At 41.9% G+C, this 19,481-nt stretch overlaps 1 protein-coding gene across 1 annotated transcript; it reads right to left on the bottom strand.

Annotated features, from left to right (window-relative positions):
- Positions 1-546: 546 nt before the first annotated feature.
- Positions 547-19,198, bottom strand: LOC139455396 (uncharacterized). Its single transcript, XM_071236952.1, has 12 exons — positions 19,110-19,198; positions 15,645-15,760; positions 13,634-13,769; positions 12,541-12,652; positions 10,534-10,731; positions 9,539-9,651; positions 8,765-8,888; positions 7,168-7,262; positions 6,456-6,529; positions 4,306-4,464; positions 1,850-1,993; positions 547-773 (listed from the first exon to the last, which is right to left on the bottom strand). Exons 1-12 carry the CDS (start codon positions 19,196-19,198, stop codon positions 547-549), a joined length of 1,587 nt encoding a protein of 528 aa, XP_071093053.1.
- Between the last annotated feature and the right edge of the window lie 283 nt (positions 19,199-19,481).

The raw sequence follows: 19,481 nt of genomic DNA, 5'->3' as shown, positions 1-19,481 counted from the left end.
CCCTTCATCATTCCTTGCTATTTCTTGTGGTGTATCGTGATACCAGTGGTATCGTCAGTCTCTATCGCAGCGCATTGCATATCTCGTGTGGTACACAGCTCTATAGGCTGACCAATAAAACCCCAGATTAATATGTGAGCTTATGGACTGATTTATAACAATACCTTTAATATGGAATGGCAAGTTCTATTGTCACTGAGGTATCTTTCATACTTAAACAATCCAAGGAAACATATTAAGACACAATTCATATCTTCATCTATCTTTCACACAATCATTTCATCACAAAAACCTGAATATATTCTTGTGACCATGGCAACAAAATTTGCAATAAATCATCTTCAAGATCTTCCCTCCAGTAATATACATCATAAAATACTATCAAAGACACAAGTAAAATAAAACATTGTTCATATAAGAACAGTAAAAAGTATATCCATGTAACAATCAAATCAACAACAAAAAATGCATATCACAGTTCTAATTCAATATCGAGTTCCTCGCCAGTCCGTTAGGGGTAATCCTTTGTAGTTATCTTCATGCTGTTTACCCACTGTTCCCCATGAAACTGATGTAGTTCTTGGAACTGTCACGGGGAAGCTGCTTGGAGAGCTTCTTCTTCAGGAAGGATTGCTTGACCTTGAACTTCTTGTCCGTGCTGACGAGTTGTTCTGGGAAGTAGCCGTAAGTTCTCCTCTTGATCAGCTTTCCCTTCTTGAAGTAGCCATAGACCCGGCCGGCAACAGCAGATTCAGTCACATAAATCTTGCGTCCTGAAAGAGTCCAAATATCACATCTGATGAAAATCGGCCACTCAGTCAGTTATTGACATCCATTTGTCAGTTAGGCCGAGATAAGTGACTTTATCATATAATGGAGATTTTGCCCGAGAGGTGTTCACATGACAGTCAGCAAAAATGCAAGCTGACTCCATCCAAATTCAGGCCAACCGGTATGTGGTCTAGTGTCCTTGTGGGCGGAAGGTCTGGCACTAGAAGGTGCCTGTGGAGCAGAAGGTTGGGGGTTTGATCCTAGGCTGCTTCACACCAAAAGAAGGTGGTACTTGTTATTACCCTGCCTGGCGCTCTGCATTAAGGGGATAAAACAAGGACTGGTTGCCTCGGAGTCAGTATACTGTGTCTGATTGGGGTATTGATGCCAAATTGCGGCATGATATCACAGTGGGCTAGCACAGTCCAGCCTAGTACAACCAGCCACACATGTGCATGCACGTCACAATATAAGTGCAATAATCTTGAACACAATGCTAAACCAGCGACAGAAACTGGCAATAGTCCTATATATCCTTGCCAAACTGCCCAATAGTAAGGCATCCTAAGGGACTAGTACAAAATTGCCATTTGTAAGGGTCTTGCTATATGTTATCATTATAAGGACATGTGGTCTAAAAATGTTAGCTTCTATCGCTGTAAACCCTGTTTGACCTCACCTCACCTTAAGACCAATTAGCTTCTTATGAGTGAGTGAGTGAGTTGGGTTAAACGCCGCTTTTATCAGTATTCCAGTTATATCATGGCGTGTCAGCTTCATGTGGGAGGAAAGCCTAAGGTAATGCAGGTCTCAGACGTTTACCACTTTGGTGAAACCCACGAGCATAGGTATGGTGCTGACAAACCTAGAAACATAATTTAGGGCGAACCTGGGATTTGAACCCACAATCATAGGTTTCTGGCATGCCCAAGGGACGCAACTCTGCACAGCAAATTGCGGCGCCTTAGACGACTAGGCCACCCGTGCCCCAAGCTTCTTATGACCAGCATAGTTTGCTGATCAAGAGAGGGGGCCTGAATGTTGGCTTTCACAGACAGAGTGGATTCCATCAACATACCTGCTTTGAATGAGATCTCATCGTCAGAGCGGGCCGTGAAGGCCTTGACAGCATACACCTTCACCTTCTGGCCTTGTGCGATGTTTCCAAGATCAGCATCTTTGTGCTGTCCTTGAGTCAGGTCATCATCAGAGTCAGAATCCGCTGAAACAGAAATTGATTCATTTTATCTTTAGTGATGTCATCATGTCCAAAAGTAAAAGTTGTTCTGCAGCATTAGAAATTGGCACTGGTCCTATAGTCCTTGCCAAACTGCCCACAGTTAAGGTATCATAGGGACTAGTAGTAATATGCCATTATTGAGGGTTTCGCTATTAGTGATCATTATAAGGACTAGTTAACTAAAAATGTTAGTTGCTAATGCTGTTCTGCCAGCCTGAGGATAGTAAATGTTTCAAAAGGCTGGTGAAATGTTGAAGGTCACTGTGAGAGGAGAAGACCCTGTGAATGGGTGAGTGAGTATGGTTTTACGCCGCTTTCATCAATGTTCCAGCAGTATCACTGCAGGGGACACCAGAAATGGGCTTCACACATTGTACCCATGTCGGGAATTGAACCCAGGTCTTCGGCGTGACGAGCGAACACTTTAACCACGAGGTTACCCGACCGCCCCTGAAGACCCAATGATTCCCATAAGATTGAACACGCTACAGTTATACACAAATCACAAAAGTTATCTATTACTTTTATTTGCTTACTCTTGATTGTAAGTTGTGACAGATATTGCTATATCTGCCATAAAAAAAAGCTCCAATACCGGATAGGCTTCACAACTATGCAGAAAGTGAGTGAGTGAGTGAGTGAGTGAGTGAGGGAGGTTTAACGCCGCTTTTAGCAATGACGAGAGAACGCTTTAACCACTAGGCTACCTGACCGCCCCTTTTTTTTGCTTGGAAAACATTCTCGACAGTGTCTGAAGAACTCTTTCATAACCATCCCTCCAGCAAATAAACAAAACTTGCAGGGGCCTTTATCATTCTGCCACTTGATCTGACACAAAGTGTATTTATCATATAATGGTTTGGTTTCTTAGCAGATTAAAGCCACGGAAAGAAAACCAATAAAAACGGTATCCATTGGAGTCATATACAGATAAAGATGCAACTATGAAAGGTCAGGTAGTCTTTTGGAGCTTTGAGTATGTATGACTCTGCACTATATGACAGGAGAGTCAGACTCAAACAGACGTGAATTCTCATACACGAGTATTAGAGTAGTTTCCCTTTGACAAAAGGCAGTTACTCTAGCGGGCAGATCTATGGATTGCCACGAAAGGCAAGTAGAAACAATATGTAAAGGCAATTGTCTTTCTGCCTGTATCCAGTTACGCCATTAAGAAACAGGTTATTGTTTGAACTATATTGAATGCTGTCACTGTCCCACTACCATAAATGAAGGCATACTAAATACAATGTTTTTTCTTAATACAGGATATTAACCATAAAAAAAACCCACACAATCACATGTTAACCTCTAAATTCTACCCATGATACAACAAATAATAGACCGTGAAGATCCGTGGTAGAATAGGTCTTCAGCAACATTCTGCCGTAAAAGGCGATGAACAGAATCAGGCTTGCTGACTTGGTTGATGCATGTCATGGATCCCAATTGCGTGGATCAATGCTCATGATGTCAATCACTGGATTGTCTTTTCCAGACTCGATTATTTACAGACCGCCGTCATATAGCTGGAATATTGCTGATTTCGGCGTTAAACAACAAAAACAAACCACTAGGCCTCCCAAATGCATGTCAGTTATCAGTAACACCTTATGTCATTAGAAACTTGGGGGACACGCGTGGGATTCGATGACATGTATCAACCAAGTCAGCGTCCAGACTCGATTATTTACAGACCGCTGTCTCATAGCTGGAATATTGATGAGTGCGGCGATAAACAACAAACAGTTGCAATCATGTCCAGTTTAAAAAAAGAAAACTGCTTTATGTCACTTCGGTGAAACCCACGAGCACGGGTATGGTGCTGACAAACCTAGAAACATAATCGGGGCGAACCGGGATTCGAACCCACAATCATAGGTTTCTGGCATGTCCAAGGGACGCAACTCTGCACAGCGAATCGCCTAGTGGTTACAGCGTTCGCTCGTCTCTCTGAAGACCCAGCTTCGATTCCTACATCGCTGACTCGGTTGATGCATGTCATCGATCCCAATTGCGTGGATCGATGCTCATGATGTCAATCACTGGATTGTCTGGTCCAGACTTGATTATTTACAGACCGCCGTCAAATAGCTGGAATATTGCTGAAGGCGGTGTAAACAACAAACAAACAAGAATATTGTCAAAAGCTGCGCGAAAGCCTCCTCACTGCACCACTGCGGCCCCATGTACCTTACACAAGATGACAACGGAGTTTAAAATAGGACAGGTCATACACAATGCAATAGAGACTGCGGGTAGCGCCTATAGCTGACACAACAAATAATACTAACATAGGTCTTTATGATTATCCACCGTTGTCTCCTTCATGATGGGAGCAGCTGTTTGTCTCCGGTCTGTCACAACGTTGGGAATCTCCACGTCAGGCAGGTAACAGACGTCTTTTGGATTCGGGGTGGCAAACATCACATGACGGGAATATCTTGATGCTTCTGTAAGAATGATGGTATTTCAGTCATATATGTCACATATTAATGTATGGGGTATGTTCAAATTGATGCAGGTTGTAGATATTTGTTGATACAGTCAATCAAGGTTGTGTCGAACATTGATGTTCCCTAAGGTAAAAGCTTGGTCCTTGCGTATTCCTTCTTTATTCATATTTCATCTGTGTCCCATGACATACACTACATTAGGACATGGCTGTGAGACATTCTAACAAGGTGTTCCCCCATCAGGGTACCATGACACACACTACACCAGGACATGGCTGTGAGTCAGTCTACCAAGGTGTTCCCCCATCAGGGTACCATGACACACACTACACCAGGACATGGCTGTGAGTCAGTCTACCAAGGTGTTCCCCCATCAGGGTACCATGACACACACTACACCAGGACATGGCTGTGAGTCAGTCTACCAAGGTGTTCCCCCATCAGGGTACCATGACACACACTACACCAGGACATGGCTGTGAGACATTCTAACAAGGTGTTCCCCCATCAGGGTACCATGACACACACTACACCAGGACATGGCTGTGAGTTATTCTACCAAGGTGTTCCCCTATCTGGGTACCATGACACACACTACACCAGGACATGGCTGTGAGACATTCTACCTAGGTGTTCCCCCATCAGGGTACCATGACACACACTACACCAGAACATGGCTGTGAGTCATTCTACCAAGGTGTTCCCCCATCTGGGTACCATGACACACACTACACCAGGACATGGCTGTGAGTCAGTCTACCAAGGTGTTCCCCCATCAGGGTACCATGACATACACTACATTAGGACATGGCTGTGAGACATTCTAACAAGGTGTTCCCCCATCAGGGTACCATGACACACACTACACTGGACATGGCTGTGAGACATTCTAACAAGGTGTTCCCCCATCAGGGTACCATGACACACACTACACCAGGACATGGTTGTTAGTCAGTCTACCAAGGTGTTCCCCCATCTGGGTACCATGACACACACTACACCAGGACATGGTTGTTAGTCAGTCTACCTACCTGTTCCCCTATCAGGGTACCATGACACACACTACATCAGGACATGGCTGTGAGTCATTCTACCAAGGTGTTCCCCCATCAGGGTACCATGACACACACTACACCAGGACATGGCTGTGAGACAGTCTACCAAGGTGTTCCCCTATCTGGGTATGATGACACACATTACACCAGGATATGGCTGTGAGACAGTCTACCAAGGTGTTCCCCCATCAGGGTACCATGACATACACTACACCAGGACATGGCTGTGAGACATTCTAACAAGGTGTTCCCCCATCAGGGTACCATGACACACACTACACTAGGACATGGTTGTTAGTCAGTCTACCAAGGTGTTCCCCCATCTGGGTACAATGACACACACTACACCAGGACATGGCTGTGAGTTATTCCAACAAGGTGTTCCCCCATCTGGGTACCATGACACACACTACACCAGGACATGGTTGTTAGTCAGTCTACCTACCTGTTCCCCTATCAGGGTACCATGACACACACTACACCGGGACATGGCTGTGAGTCATTCTACCAAGGTGTTCCCCCATCAGGGTACCATGACACACACTTCACCAGGACATGGCTGTGAGACAATCTACCAAGGTGTTCCCCTATCTGGGAACCATGACACACACTACACCGGGACATGGTCGTTAGTCAGTCTACCAAGGAGTTCTACCATGATGCACTCCTCACTCAGCAACCCATGCTTGTCTCCCCCCATGAACATCAGTGTTAGAATTGGTCTTCGGTAACCTATGCTGATCGTAAGAGGTGACTAATGGGATCAGGCGGTCCAGCGCACTGACTTTGTTGATGTAGATCATCTAATACCATTTAAAAGCCCCTATGAAGTCAATCACTGGCTTGTCTTGATACTTGAATATTTACAGACAACCGTCATATCATAAGTGTGGCATAAATATACCCCCAAAAACTAAATGGTGTAGAACTCACTTGGCTTCTCAGTATCAGCATCTACTGTGGTCTGCACAAACACGGCAGTGTTGTCTTCGGCTGGCAGGACTTGGCTGCAACACACACACACACCTCAATGTCGAGAGATCTCACAAAATTAGCACATTACGGTCTAGAGAGCATACATACATGTAATGTAACATAACCCAGAGACCTACAGCTGATTGTTATATCTAGTGTAAATACATCACTAAACTGTTCATTACGTGAAGGATAAGTGATTACTTTCATTGCAAGGATGATCCATTACTTTCATGGCAAGGATAAGCCATTACTTTCATGGCAAGGATAAGTCATTACTTTCATGGCAAGGATAAGCCATTACTTTCATGGCAAGGATAAGTCATTACTTTCATGGCAAGGATAAGCCATTACTTTCATGGCAAGGATAAGTCATTACTTTCATGGCAAGGATAAGTCATTACCTTCATAGCAAGGATAAGTCATTACTTTGATGGCAAGGATAAGCCATTACTTTCATGGCAAGGATAAGTCATTACTTTGATGGCAAGGATAAGTCATTACTTTCATGGCAAGGGTAAGCCATTACTTTCATGGCAAGGATAAGTCATTACTTTTATGGCAAGGATAAGTCATTAATTTCATAGCAAGGATGATCCATAACTTGATTCATTAGTTTTTATTATAGTCATCATCATGATTAACATGATAATAGTGAAAGGGAACTTACACAATGTCTAACTCTACAGATGGGTCCACTTTAGGTGTCTTCTGCAATGACTCATCCTCCTCGGCCTTCTTGGACGGCATTTCAGATGGGTGAGGCTTTATCAGTACAAAATATGCATATATGTTACACATGTTAATCCACACACCAAAGTCAGAATAGGACTTGAAACAAATCATGGCATGACATGGCATATTATTCCTGAAAGGAGAGGTTTATAAATGGTACTTTCCTCTTTCTCAAATTCAACTTTGACCAAATTTATTTCACATAAGACATTTTCTAAATTACATTTACAGTAGAGAATGTACATCATGGGCCTATACTGGATGAGCGGACTCTGATACACAACACCCGTTCACAGTGATACACAACACCCGTTCACAGTGATACACAACATCCCTTCACAGTGATTCACAACACCCGTTCACTGTGATACACAACACCCCTTCACTCTGATACACAACACCCCTTCACAGTGATACACAACACCCCTTCACAGTGATACACAACACCCGTTCACAGTGATACACAACACCCGTTCACAGTGATACACAACACCCCTTCACTGTGATACACAACACCCGTTCACTGATACACAGCACCCCTTCACAGTGATACACAACACCCCTTCACAGTGATACACAACACCCCTTCACTCTGATACACAACACCCCTTCACTGTGATACACAACACCCCTTCACAGTGATACACAACACCCCTTCACTCTGATACACAACACCCCTTCACAGTGATACACAACACCCCTTCACTCTGATACACAACACCCCTTCACAGTGATACACAACACCCCTTCACTGTGATACACAACACCCCTTCACAGTGATACACAACACCCCCTCACTGTGATACACAACACCCCCTCACTCTGATACACAACACCCCTTCACAGTGATACACAACACCCCTTCAGAGTGACACACCCCTTCACAGTGATACACAACACCCCCTCACTCTGATACATAACACCCCCTCACTCTGATACACAACACCCCTTCACAGTGATACACAACACCCCTTCACTCTGATACACAACACCCCTTCACAGTGATACACAACACCCCTTCACTCTGATACACAACACCCCTTCACAGTGATACACAACACCCCTTCACTGTGATAAACAACACCCCTTCACAGTGATACACACCATCCCTTCACTCTGATACACAACACCCCCTCACTGTGATACACAACACCCCCTCACTGTGATACACAACACCCCTTCACAGTGATACACCCCTTCACAGTGATACACAACATCCCTTCACTCTGATACACAACACCCCCTCACTCTGATACACAACACCCCCTCACTGTGATACACAACACCCCTTCACAGTGACACACAACACCCCTTCACTCTGATACACAACACCCCCCCTCAGTCTGATACACAACACCCCCTCACTCTGACACACAACATCCCTTCACTCTGATACACAACACCCCCCCTCAGTCTGATACACAACACCCCCTCACTCTGACACACAACACCCAGACTCCATCCCTCCCACTGGGGCACCATGACCCCATCCTTTAACATGTTTCCCCTGATACACAAGAGGCCATGCTCACCTCTTCCTTGGGAAACTTATGTTGATACAGATAGAACACATTGTAAAGGTCAATTTCTTTCTGCATGTTGTACTGGGCAAGGCAGGAGATTCCTTCTTCAAACAAAGGCTCCAATATCTCATGCCTAGAGGTAGAAATATTTTCACAATATTGTTGAGGATCATTTGAGCAGTGATCCCATGCCATGTGAATATGATGTTGCACCTAGACATAACCCTTTCAAGTACCATCTATTTCAGAACTGATGTCTATATTTTTGGTGAACATATGGAAGTATAAGTGAAAAAACATTGGTGAATTTACGTTTGTTTGGTTTTGTTCATTGTTTCACGCTGCGCTCATCAACATTCCAGCTATATGACGGCGGTCTGTAAATATTTGAGTCTGGACCAGACAATCCAGTGATTGACATCAAGAGCATAGATCCATGCAATTGGAATACGATGACATGCATCAACCAATTCAGCAAGCCTGACCACCTGATCCTGTTAGTTGCTTCTTACGACAAGCATGGGTTGCTGAAGACCCATTCTAACCCGGATCTTCACGGATCCACTGTGGACATGTTAGCCTATGTGCCCAGTAGATTGCATTGTGAGAAAATAATAACCAGATCACAATGCTACAAACAGTAGCAAAATGATATCAAAAGTGACCCGTAACTTAGAACCATGAGTGAGTGAGTTGGGGTTTAACCCGCTTTAGCAATATTCCAGCAATATCATGGTGGTCTAGTACTATGAACTAGTGAATGTGCCAGCTTCTAATATCTACCTCTGGGTCTCAACTGTTTTACTGCATTGCATCATCGCAGTCATCACATCCTGCAGCTTTTGAAGCCGAGCCCTCTCGTAAGCATCAGAATCATTCTGGTATCTTTTCATATCCTGAAATAAACAGAAACATCATGTTGCTAGCAGTAAAACGTCAAAATGAAGCGATCTCATTAGAGATATTGCTTGGGTGAGATCATGCTTCAAGGAGATACAGGGTACAATGAACTGCATCACAATGCTTTACAGACCTTTGTATTTCATCAGTTCCCGTGATGTCAGAATCAAATTACATCACTAATCACTGAAGCTGGTTAGCTGTACTTTTTACACTCAAAACACTGGTTATTATGGTTTACAAACTGAACAAATTGGAAGAATGACTGTGGATGATAAATAGAATCTCAACCTTGTGTCTTTTGATACGAACATATCAACACTCGTCGATAAAAGTTCAAAACTTCTTTCTTGGCAAACCTAAGAGATTAAATCTTTTATTAACTTGTGTTGATATACTTGAGAACACAAGACACTCGGATCTCTATGTATATCTTCCTCCTGCTATTAAACCTGAATTGTTGCCATAAAAACAAAAAATTGCAAACGCAAAATCCAGGGATTTAGCTAAGATTTTAAACTAAGTGCCCCAGGCAGGCAATTTAGGAAAGGATTGTTATTTTGTTCAAAATTGGGATTTTTTAAAGTTCCTATTTTCTTAAAATCACACATATTTAAACATTGTATTTAGAGATAGGATTCAATCTAAAAGTATAAAATTAAGCATTAAAACCTCTTCCTCTTCACTGGTCCTGTTACCAGTGACACATGCTACCTCCACAAAGCCATAATTAGTTATTACATGAATTGGTAAATATATAATTCCAATTTAGGATTTTTTTAATGACATTTGTTGGAGACTTGAGACCTGATAAATCCCTGTTCTACATTGTATTAATATCAAATATGCACTGTAATAATACTAGGACTAGTCCCTACTTCTATGAAAGTCGTTCGTGTAGATTTTTCCTTTTGCAGTTTTTGTCTGTAGGACGTCTTAGCCCCATCAACGTCAGCCTCCAGTTTCCTCCAGTGAGCCAAGAGTTCCCTAAAGTTGGTGTGAGGGTCCTGGCTAATTTGGGCTGCATCCATCTGAGGCTTGAAGTGAACCATCTTGTCCTTGGTCAGGAAAAAGTCCTGTGAAAGGAAGAGTGAAAACTGAGGAATGAACATTTCATACCAGAAACTGTCACATCAAATATCACTTCAAGTAAATGGGTGAGTTACTTACCAAAAGGTTCAAGCTAGATGAACACTCAAGTACGTACAATGCAAATACTGGAGTGTTCATCTAACTTGAACCTCAAGGTTAGGAACTGTCTTACATACTGACAGGAGACAGTCAACTTTCACGTTTCTTCTGTTGGAGTGAGTGAGTGAGTTGGGTTTAACGCCGCTTTTAACAGTATCACAGTTAATGTGGGAAGAAAGCCCGAAGTGAAGCAGGTCTGAGATGTTTACCACTTCAGTGAAACCCACGAACACGGGTATGGTGCAGACAAACCTAGAAACATAATCGGGGCGAGCCGGGATTCGAACCCACAATCATAGGTTTCTGGCGTGCCCAAGGGATGCAACTCTGTGAATCGCGGCGCCTTAGTCTGTCATGAAGAATAATACTTTTATTGACAAATATATGTCATTTTGTACAAGTTCAAGGTTATTTCTAGCAATGTGGGTGATGTTCAAGGCTAATCAAGGTTGACACTGAAAATCAAGGCTTTTTCAAGGGACCTTTTGAAGCCTGTATGAACCTTGAGAAAACATGCAAATGAATACCTGGACATGTGCAACTTTTATTGTAAGACAGTTATTAACACATGTGACAAACACTTAAAAGCAAGAAATGTTTGTTTGTTGTTAAACACTGCACTCAACAATTTTCCAGCCATATGAAGTCGGTCTGTAAATAATCGAGTCTGGACCAGACAATCCAGTGATTGACATCATGAGCATTGATCCACGCAATTGGGATACAATGACATGCATCAACCAAGTCAGCGAGCCTGACCACCGGATCCCGTTAGTCGCTTTTTACGGCAAGCATGGTTTGCTGAAGACCTATTCTACCCCAGATCTTCACGGGCCCATTAGTCGTTGGATACGACTGGAATGTTGGTGTTTCCATCCATGGGATGAAACAAGGACTGGTTGGCTCAGAGTAGGAGTGGGGGTATCTCGGTGGGCTAGCACAATAAAACCGGCATTAGTCCAGACGAGTACAAGTAGCCACAAACACACCGGAGTAGTACAAGTTGTCACACACACTCCGGACTAGTACAAATTGCAACAGACACTCCGGACTAGTACAAATTGCAACAGACACTCCAGACTGGTACAAGTAGCCACACGCACTCGGACAAGTACAAATTGAAACAGACGGTCTGGAATAGTACAAGTAGCCACACACACTCCGGACTAGTACAAGTAGCCATAGAAGTAGCCACACACACTCCGGACTAATACAAGTTGCCACAGACACTCTGGACTAGTACAAGTAGCCACACACACTCCGGACTAGTACAAATAGCCATAGAAGTAGCCAAACACACTCCGGACTAATACAAATTGAAACAGACACTCTGGACTAGTACAAGTAGCCACACACACTCCGGACTAGTACAAGTAGCCATAGAAGTAGCCACACACACTCCGGACTAATACAAGTTGCCACAGACACTCTGGACTAGTACAAGTAGCCACACACACTCCGAACTAGTACAAGTAGCCATAGAATAGCCACACACACTGCAGACATGTACAAGTAGCCACATGCACACATGCGCAAGCAACATACATGCGAGTAAGCACACACGTACACACACTCAGACACACACTCACACACACATCATCCACATGCAGAGATAAGGACTTGGGAGAATTAATCCTTGATACCTCATAGATCATTGGTCATTACCAAAATCAGTAATAAACAAAAACAATCACCTCTTTCAGCTGGTCAATCTCCTTCTCCACCTTGACCTGTCTCTTCCTTGCCTTCTCATACAGAAACTGAATGGCCTTCCTTTTAGCAATAACCTCTTCTGAGTTGATGTAGCTGAGATGAAGATGAGGATCATGAAGATGAGGATCATGAACATTTCTCCATCTGAATCTTCCTAACTTTTACAATTTGTCACACATATTTTTCTCAATTTATAACATAGCTTTTTTTGTTGTTTAATGCCGCATTCAGCAATATTCCAGCTATATGACATCAGTCTGTAAATAATCAAATCTGGATCATTCATTCCAGTGATTGACATCATGAGCATCGATCTACACAATTGGGATACGATGGCATGCATCAACCAAGTCAGCGAGCCTGACCACCCGATCCCGTTAGTCACCTTTTATGGCAAGCATGGGTTGCTGAAGACCAATTCTAAACCAGATCTTCACGGGTAACATCGCTGTTCACTTCACATGTTCAGTCAGGAACAGTAAAATTACATGAGAAGACATCAAGTTAAGCTGTCCCTCAGGCCGATCATTGTTAAAGGTTTAATCCGTCAGCAGAGTTCCTTTTTTTAGCAGTTTGCCATATACCGAAAGAATGGGTTTAACACGCTTGATTGTTTGGTTGGTTTGTTGTTTAACGCTGCACTCAACAATATTCCAGCTATATGACGGCGGTCTGTAAATAATCGAGTCTGGACCAGACAATCCAGTGATTGATATCATGAGCATCGAGCCAGGCAATTGGGATCGATGACATGTATCAACCAAGTCAGTGAGCCTGACCACCCGATCCCGTTAGTCGTCTTTTACAGCAAGCATGGGTTGCTGAAAACCTATTCTACCCGGAATCTTCTTGGGTCTTAACAAGCTTGAAATACCTTCCGATAATAATCAAATATGCATGCTATCATTATCCCCACATATTCTTATCATTTAGGCAAATGTTGAAAGAAAAAATTCGAATGTTTTCCCTAATTAAAGCATGTTTACAATGATCAGGCATGGACCAAGCAATAACAAGCATGCTTACCTCCGACAAATCCTCTATACCTATCCACAGCTGACTCATTATACTTACTCTTGAAGGTTCCTGAGAGGGCCGTCTTGGGCATACATGGTGTCTAATAATTTGTTGTGCAGGTCCTGCTTCTCCTTGTAAGTGGCCATCCAGATTTTCATGAGAGAATTGACTTCATCATAAGCCAGGTTGCTTCCTGTTTGTACACGGAAACCAAAATGTAGCTTCTCATGACACCTGTCACTGGTTGAAATCTATTGTTGCTAACTGGACATAACCAGATTCAGCAAAGCTCCAGTAGACAAGCCTTTTATTTTTTATTAGAAACTTTGCAAACATTTTTGCCTAAATATCACTGTAGGCAGTCAGAGTAGTACTTGTAGGTCATACCGTCACTGAAGTAAAATTGCAAAATGATATCAAAAGATAATTGATGTTTTGTTGATGTTAGAATAAAGATTTGTATACCTATCATTCACAATTTCTTATGAAAAACAGTGATTTTTTCATTTCACCTATTTATAAAACAGTTGCCCCAAATAAATACTGTCAAAAGACATTTTTGTTCCTTTCTAATTTCAGGTATTTTTGGTCGGTCAGTCTCGTAAACCAACAACAAAAATTATACAGCCCAAGCATGGAATTGTCTTAGCCACTCTTTGAAATAATTTTAAAACCATACAAGACAGACGGGCAGGTAGGTGGTCGAAAATTTCCTGCAGCCCAACAGAAAAGTTATCAGCCACGGGTAGGCAGGCAGGCAGTTATTTCGGACACTGGTCTCAGCTCTGATATTCCCATGTGGATGGAAGTCCAACAATACTAGCATGACAAGATTTAACAAGATGCAAAATGAGGTCAATTTGATGTCAGAGATTGAGCTTGTGAGGTCAAACTTAAAGGCCTAATGTCAACCAAAAAAGACTTTGTTTTGCCATGATAGATAACGAGTTTGTATTCCCTCAAAGGTAAGCATTTTTTTATAATCCCTGTTATCAATATTGTTGAATCTTGTATGATGACCCGGAATATCAACCATGCTGTCTTACATTGCTCCGTGCACTACCTGTGATTTAGCAAACTTTAATTTACCACAATTAATACTCTCTGACATGTTGTTATTCTTATGTTGCATTTTGTTGCCATCTATCGATGCTCAGTCCAGAAAAACTAGATGGGATACAGGCAAACCAATGTAATCCTAAACATGACACATACCCTCAGACAATAGTAATACTTGTTAATGCATATATCAAAAAATGTAAGATGACTTTTTTATGCATAAACTGCCTCCATGGTCTAGTGGATAGAACATCGACCAGGAGAGTGGAAGGTCGGTTGTTCGATACCCAGCTACACCATACCAAAATATGCTGAGTCAGTATACTGTGTCTGAGTGGAGTATGGAAACTCCGGCATGGTATCTCAGTGGGCTAGTAGTATAAAACTTACAAGAATCAGCCAGTTCTGGGCCTAGATTTTCGAAACGATCGTAGTCTTAAAATTATCGTAAAGTTATCGTAAGAAATCGTAAGCTATCGTAGCCTATTTTCGAAACTATCGTAGCCCTATGATATCTTAAGATTGTCGTAAATCTAAGATAGCCCAATACCCGTCGTAAGTTGATAAGATTTATCTTAGCTAAGATCGTTTCGAAAATCTAGGCCCTGGTATAAGTAGCCCCACACACGCATGCACAGGCGGTTGCCACTATATCAGTGCAATATTCTTGAGGTTAAACCCCAGTTCACCTCAGCATGTGATGCATAAACAAAACTGTTATTGGCACAAACAGTAACATTAGTGAGTGGGAGTGAGTATGTTTATAAACTTGAGCCAAGCCAAATCACAGAAAGTGACACAAGAATGAGATTCACAAGTTCACATATCATGCATATTGTATATCAAAGTGGCAAATTGTAGCCTAGGGATGAGGCGTGCCAATACTACAACTACGAGCAAGGCAACCCTACCCCAGAAACATTGACATGAATAATCAAGGACATATCAGTATATGCATTGACATGAGTGATATGTTAAATCAGCATAAACATGATAAAGTGAAGCTTACCAATTTGGGCAAGGGCTCTGTCCTTCCACTTTACTACAAACTCATCGTAGATTTGGCCAACTTTCTTCTCCATTTTTGCATGGTCCTTAAGAAGTTTATGGAGATTAACCATTGAACTGAAAATATAAACATAATGACTGATTCGAAGGTAACATTTCAGTGTTAATACTAAATTAGAAAAGAACAACTCTAATCCGGAAAACAGGAGCACAATCCATTAGTAAGATGAGTCAGACAATCAGAGTGTCATCTTCCCGAGACAAGGGAGTTAATTGACTACAAAAATCCAGTTTCCACTCTTGCCGAACAAGGCTTGAATATTGGAATTAACAAGTCTATGCATAGTCCAGTCAAAATCTTGTAACAAAATTGACATCCGGTTTGTAAACAGATGTGTAGAATCTCATTGGTCAATAGGAGGGACATAGAAGGGAAATAACTCGTAATAGTCACTGGTGACGCTACGATCAAGCCCAGAAATTCCATCCTAGTTCGGCAAGGGTGGAAACTGGACTTTTATAGTGAGTTAACTCTCTTTCCATGGGAAGATGTAGGAGCGAGTATGTCTTGTGTGTCCTCCAGCTGACAGAGGGATTAGAAATGAAACCTCACATCTTCATGACACCACTCCACAGAGTTCCATGATATCTTATTAAATCTTATGGTCTCACGCAGTAATTTGTATTCGGTGGGCGTGGCTTAATTTTTTACATTCTTTGGGAAATGAATGCAATAACACGTGACCAATTCAGCTAATCAGAATGCAGGAATTTCAATGAACACAACGAAAATTTAATTATTTGACATTGAAATTATAGATGAAATTCACGGGGTCCTTTTCTTATGTATTTCATGATTGTGTCATGAAAATAAATTGTTGGCCATAAAATGAAATAGTATAAAGCATACAGAGAACTCATTGGAGAGGGCAAAGATGAAGTATTTCATCATATACTATTAATACGACTCCCTTTGGGTCTAGTGGTAGAGCATTCACCTGGAGAGTGGAAGGTCAAGGGTTTGATCCCAGGCTGTGTCATACCAAAAGACATTACAAAGATGGTATTTGTTGTTACCCTGCCTGATGCTCGGCATTAAGGGGCTAAAACAAGGACTGCATGGTATCTTAGTGGGGTAGCACTCTAAAATTGGCTTTAGTCCGGTCCATTACAAGCTCTCAAACACACACTGTATGCAAGTTAATAGAAGAAAGTAATTGAGTTTTGAATATTTGGGGGAGGGGGGGGGGGGAGAGAGAGAGAGAGTTATTTTACGCAAATCTGTAGCGTGTGCATGCATGTCGTTATGTCAGTGCGATAATCTTGGATGCAACTCTAAACCAGGTATTGCTTTAACTGCTGGCCCATTAGCCCGAGGCCAGTTAAAATTACAAAGGGCTTACTGAAACATAAAGTAGATGGCCCATCTGGCTAGTCAGTTTCACCCCATCTCAATGCAAATAAGGCAAATGGAAGCCAAGATTTAATCTCAGAGTGCAGGTAAAGACATTTCAGGGGTGAGGAGTTCAAAATTTCACAATCTCATTAAAATCAGATCTTAGTTTTCGCTACCGCTAAACAAAGATCTGAGGACATCCCATGACGGGTCAATTTTAATGAGATTGAAATTTTCAAAGCTCAGCTTGGTGGCTACATAACCACAGGTTCAGCTACTTCGTTGCCTCCACCATTTATATGTAGGTCAGTTAGTCTGGAGAAGGGCCAGTAATTTTTAAAAAGAGCAAAATTGGTTGCTAAATCTACCCCTGTAAACCCCATTTCGCCTCATCTCACATACTAATACACAGCAGTCGGTGCAAACACAACAAGTCTGAACTGACCAACTGACAATATATTGTAGTGTTAACATAGGGACAAGTATTAGTTGTGTCTACTATACTAAGGTTTCCAACTACAGTAATAGCAGACTGTACACAATGTTTTGGGATGTGTTCAGCGCCAATATAATGTCCCTAATAAACTGGATTCTTGTGCATAATAATGAAAATTAATGAACTGAAAAAATATTATATGTATATTAGTTCCCATTTATAACCAGTTTAGCCACTTGAATTACGAAAAAAAAACGAAATAAAAATATATTGCTAAATAAAAGTGCTCTCATAAACTAACGCTTGTTATAATATGTGAGGTAGCAGGCTATATTTAGTAAACAAATATTCAAAACTCTCAACATTGCTGGGCGTATTAAATGACACTGCGTGTTGAGATGATAGATCACTGGGAGGAGCTTATGCACACTTGATGACCCGATGTCACAGGGTATTGTTTTGCTGGTGCGAATGGAAACAAAATACTACAAATTACATCATAGGGTATAGTCATGTGTTTGAAAAGTTTGTTGTACTGTATTCTAAAGGTAGGGCACCACTTGTATACAACTCGATCCTTTAAATACCCAAACAACTTAGGGCCTAGCCTATAGCTATAAAAGGCCAAGGAAAAAATAACATGGACAAACAAGTAGACTTTTCTGGTGGTTGGCAGGATGTTTTTTCTTGGATATGATTTTGAAATAATGTTAAACATAGATTCAAAACATCCCCAAAATATTTCTAGTGTAAAATATGGTTTCTTGATGGCTGTTTCTAACCATGAAAAAAACATGTTTTAGACCATACTTTTCATGTCCAGCTAATTTTTAGGGTCCTTCTGGCTAAAAAATGCCTCCTAACGGATTTCGTCAACTTAGTGCGTGCACGCTTATATAAGCTAAACTCCCGAAGAGTGGACCCAAATACTGCAGTTGACCCTTTGTTTGTTGTTTAGCGTTGCACTTAGCAATATTCAAGCAACATAACTATGGTATGTAATTTTTTGTTTGTTTGTTTGTTTGTTGTTTAACCCGGCACTCAGCAATATGCCAGCTATATGACAGCGGTCTGTAAATAATCGAGCCTGGACCCGACAATCCAGTGATTGATATCATGAGCATTGATCAATGCAATTGGGATACAATGACATGCATCAACCAAGTCAGCAAGCCTGACCACCCGATCCCATTAGTCTCGTCTGGACAAAACAATTCAGTTATTGACAACATGAGTATTGATCCACGCAACTTGTGGTGGTACATATGTATGTGGATGTATGTGTGTATGTGTGTGTGTGTGTGTGTGTTTGTGATCGTAAGATACATGGGTCAATAAATGCTTGAATAAATTATGTTTGGGAAAAGAGCTACGAATTCCTGCTGTAACAGAACGAGTTTGCTTCCAAAACCTGAGATACAATGGAGGTAGGGCTCTGACATCACCGATCATGTCATATAAGCTAATAAAAAACAGTTATACATCAGTTGCAGAGTATTACAGCTATCAAATCTCGACCCAAGCTTGTATCTTCACAACAGCTGATCATTGTCTTGTGACAAGACGAGCAGCAAGTTAATATCAGAACGGGCCCAGTTTAGTTCATTTAAAATCAGAAACATTTTAATATTTACCTTTGTCCACGTGTAAATCTTTGGAGCGATGCTTCTGTCGACGCATGAAAGCATTCAGGCAGTTCCATGTCTTGATCAGTCTTAGCCATGTTTGATTTTTTGCGCCCTTCTGACTCGTTAATCCTTTCCTTTCAGACGCTCTGGGGATAATGAGCCGTTGCTAGGGCGCGTCACTGGAGACAGGCATTTTGATTGGCTGAACCCTGCTCCTCACATCGATAGCGCGGAAACAAAGGTTACACGCGCTGTTATGGAGCCTGGGGAAAGACCCAGGCATGACCTGGTGGGTGGAAGTCCGACAATCGTCTTCTATAAGCTGCCATGAGCACACGTAGGACCAACTTGGAATTGCGCGCTTTACATTGCGCGCTT

The sequence above is a fragment of the Haliotis cracherodii genome, unplaced genomic scaffold (genome assembly GCF_022045235.1).
Source record: "Haliotis cracherodii isolate W230 unplaced genomic scaffold, xgHalCrac1.p SCAF_11, whole genome shotgun sequence".
Taxonomy (NCBI): Eukaryota; Metazoa; Mollusca; class Gastropoda; order Lepetellida; family Haliotidae; genus Haliotis; species Haliotis cracherodii.
This window is presented reverse-complemented; position numbering and strand designations above follow the sequence as displayed.

Excerpts from the sequence above, each read along its gene's own strand:
- LOC139455396 (XM_071236952.1), bottom strand. The coding sequence starts at position 19,198 with ATGGCTAAGACTGATCAAGACATGGAACTGCCTGAATGCTTTCATGCG. Across the intron at positions 13,770-15,644 it reads CAGAGCCCTTGCCCAAATTG|GAAGCAACCTGGCTTATGAT; the intron begins GTAAGCTTCACT and ends GTGTACAAACAG. Across the intron at positions 10,732-12,540 it reads AGATTGACCAGCTGAAAGAG|GACTTTTTCCTGACCAAGGA; the intron begins GTGATTGTTTTT and ends TTCCTTTCACAG.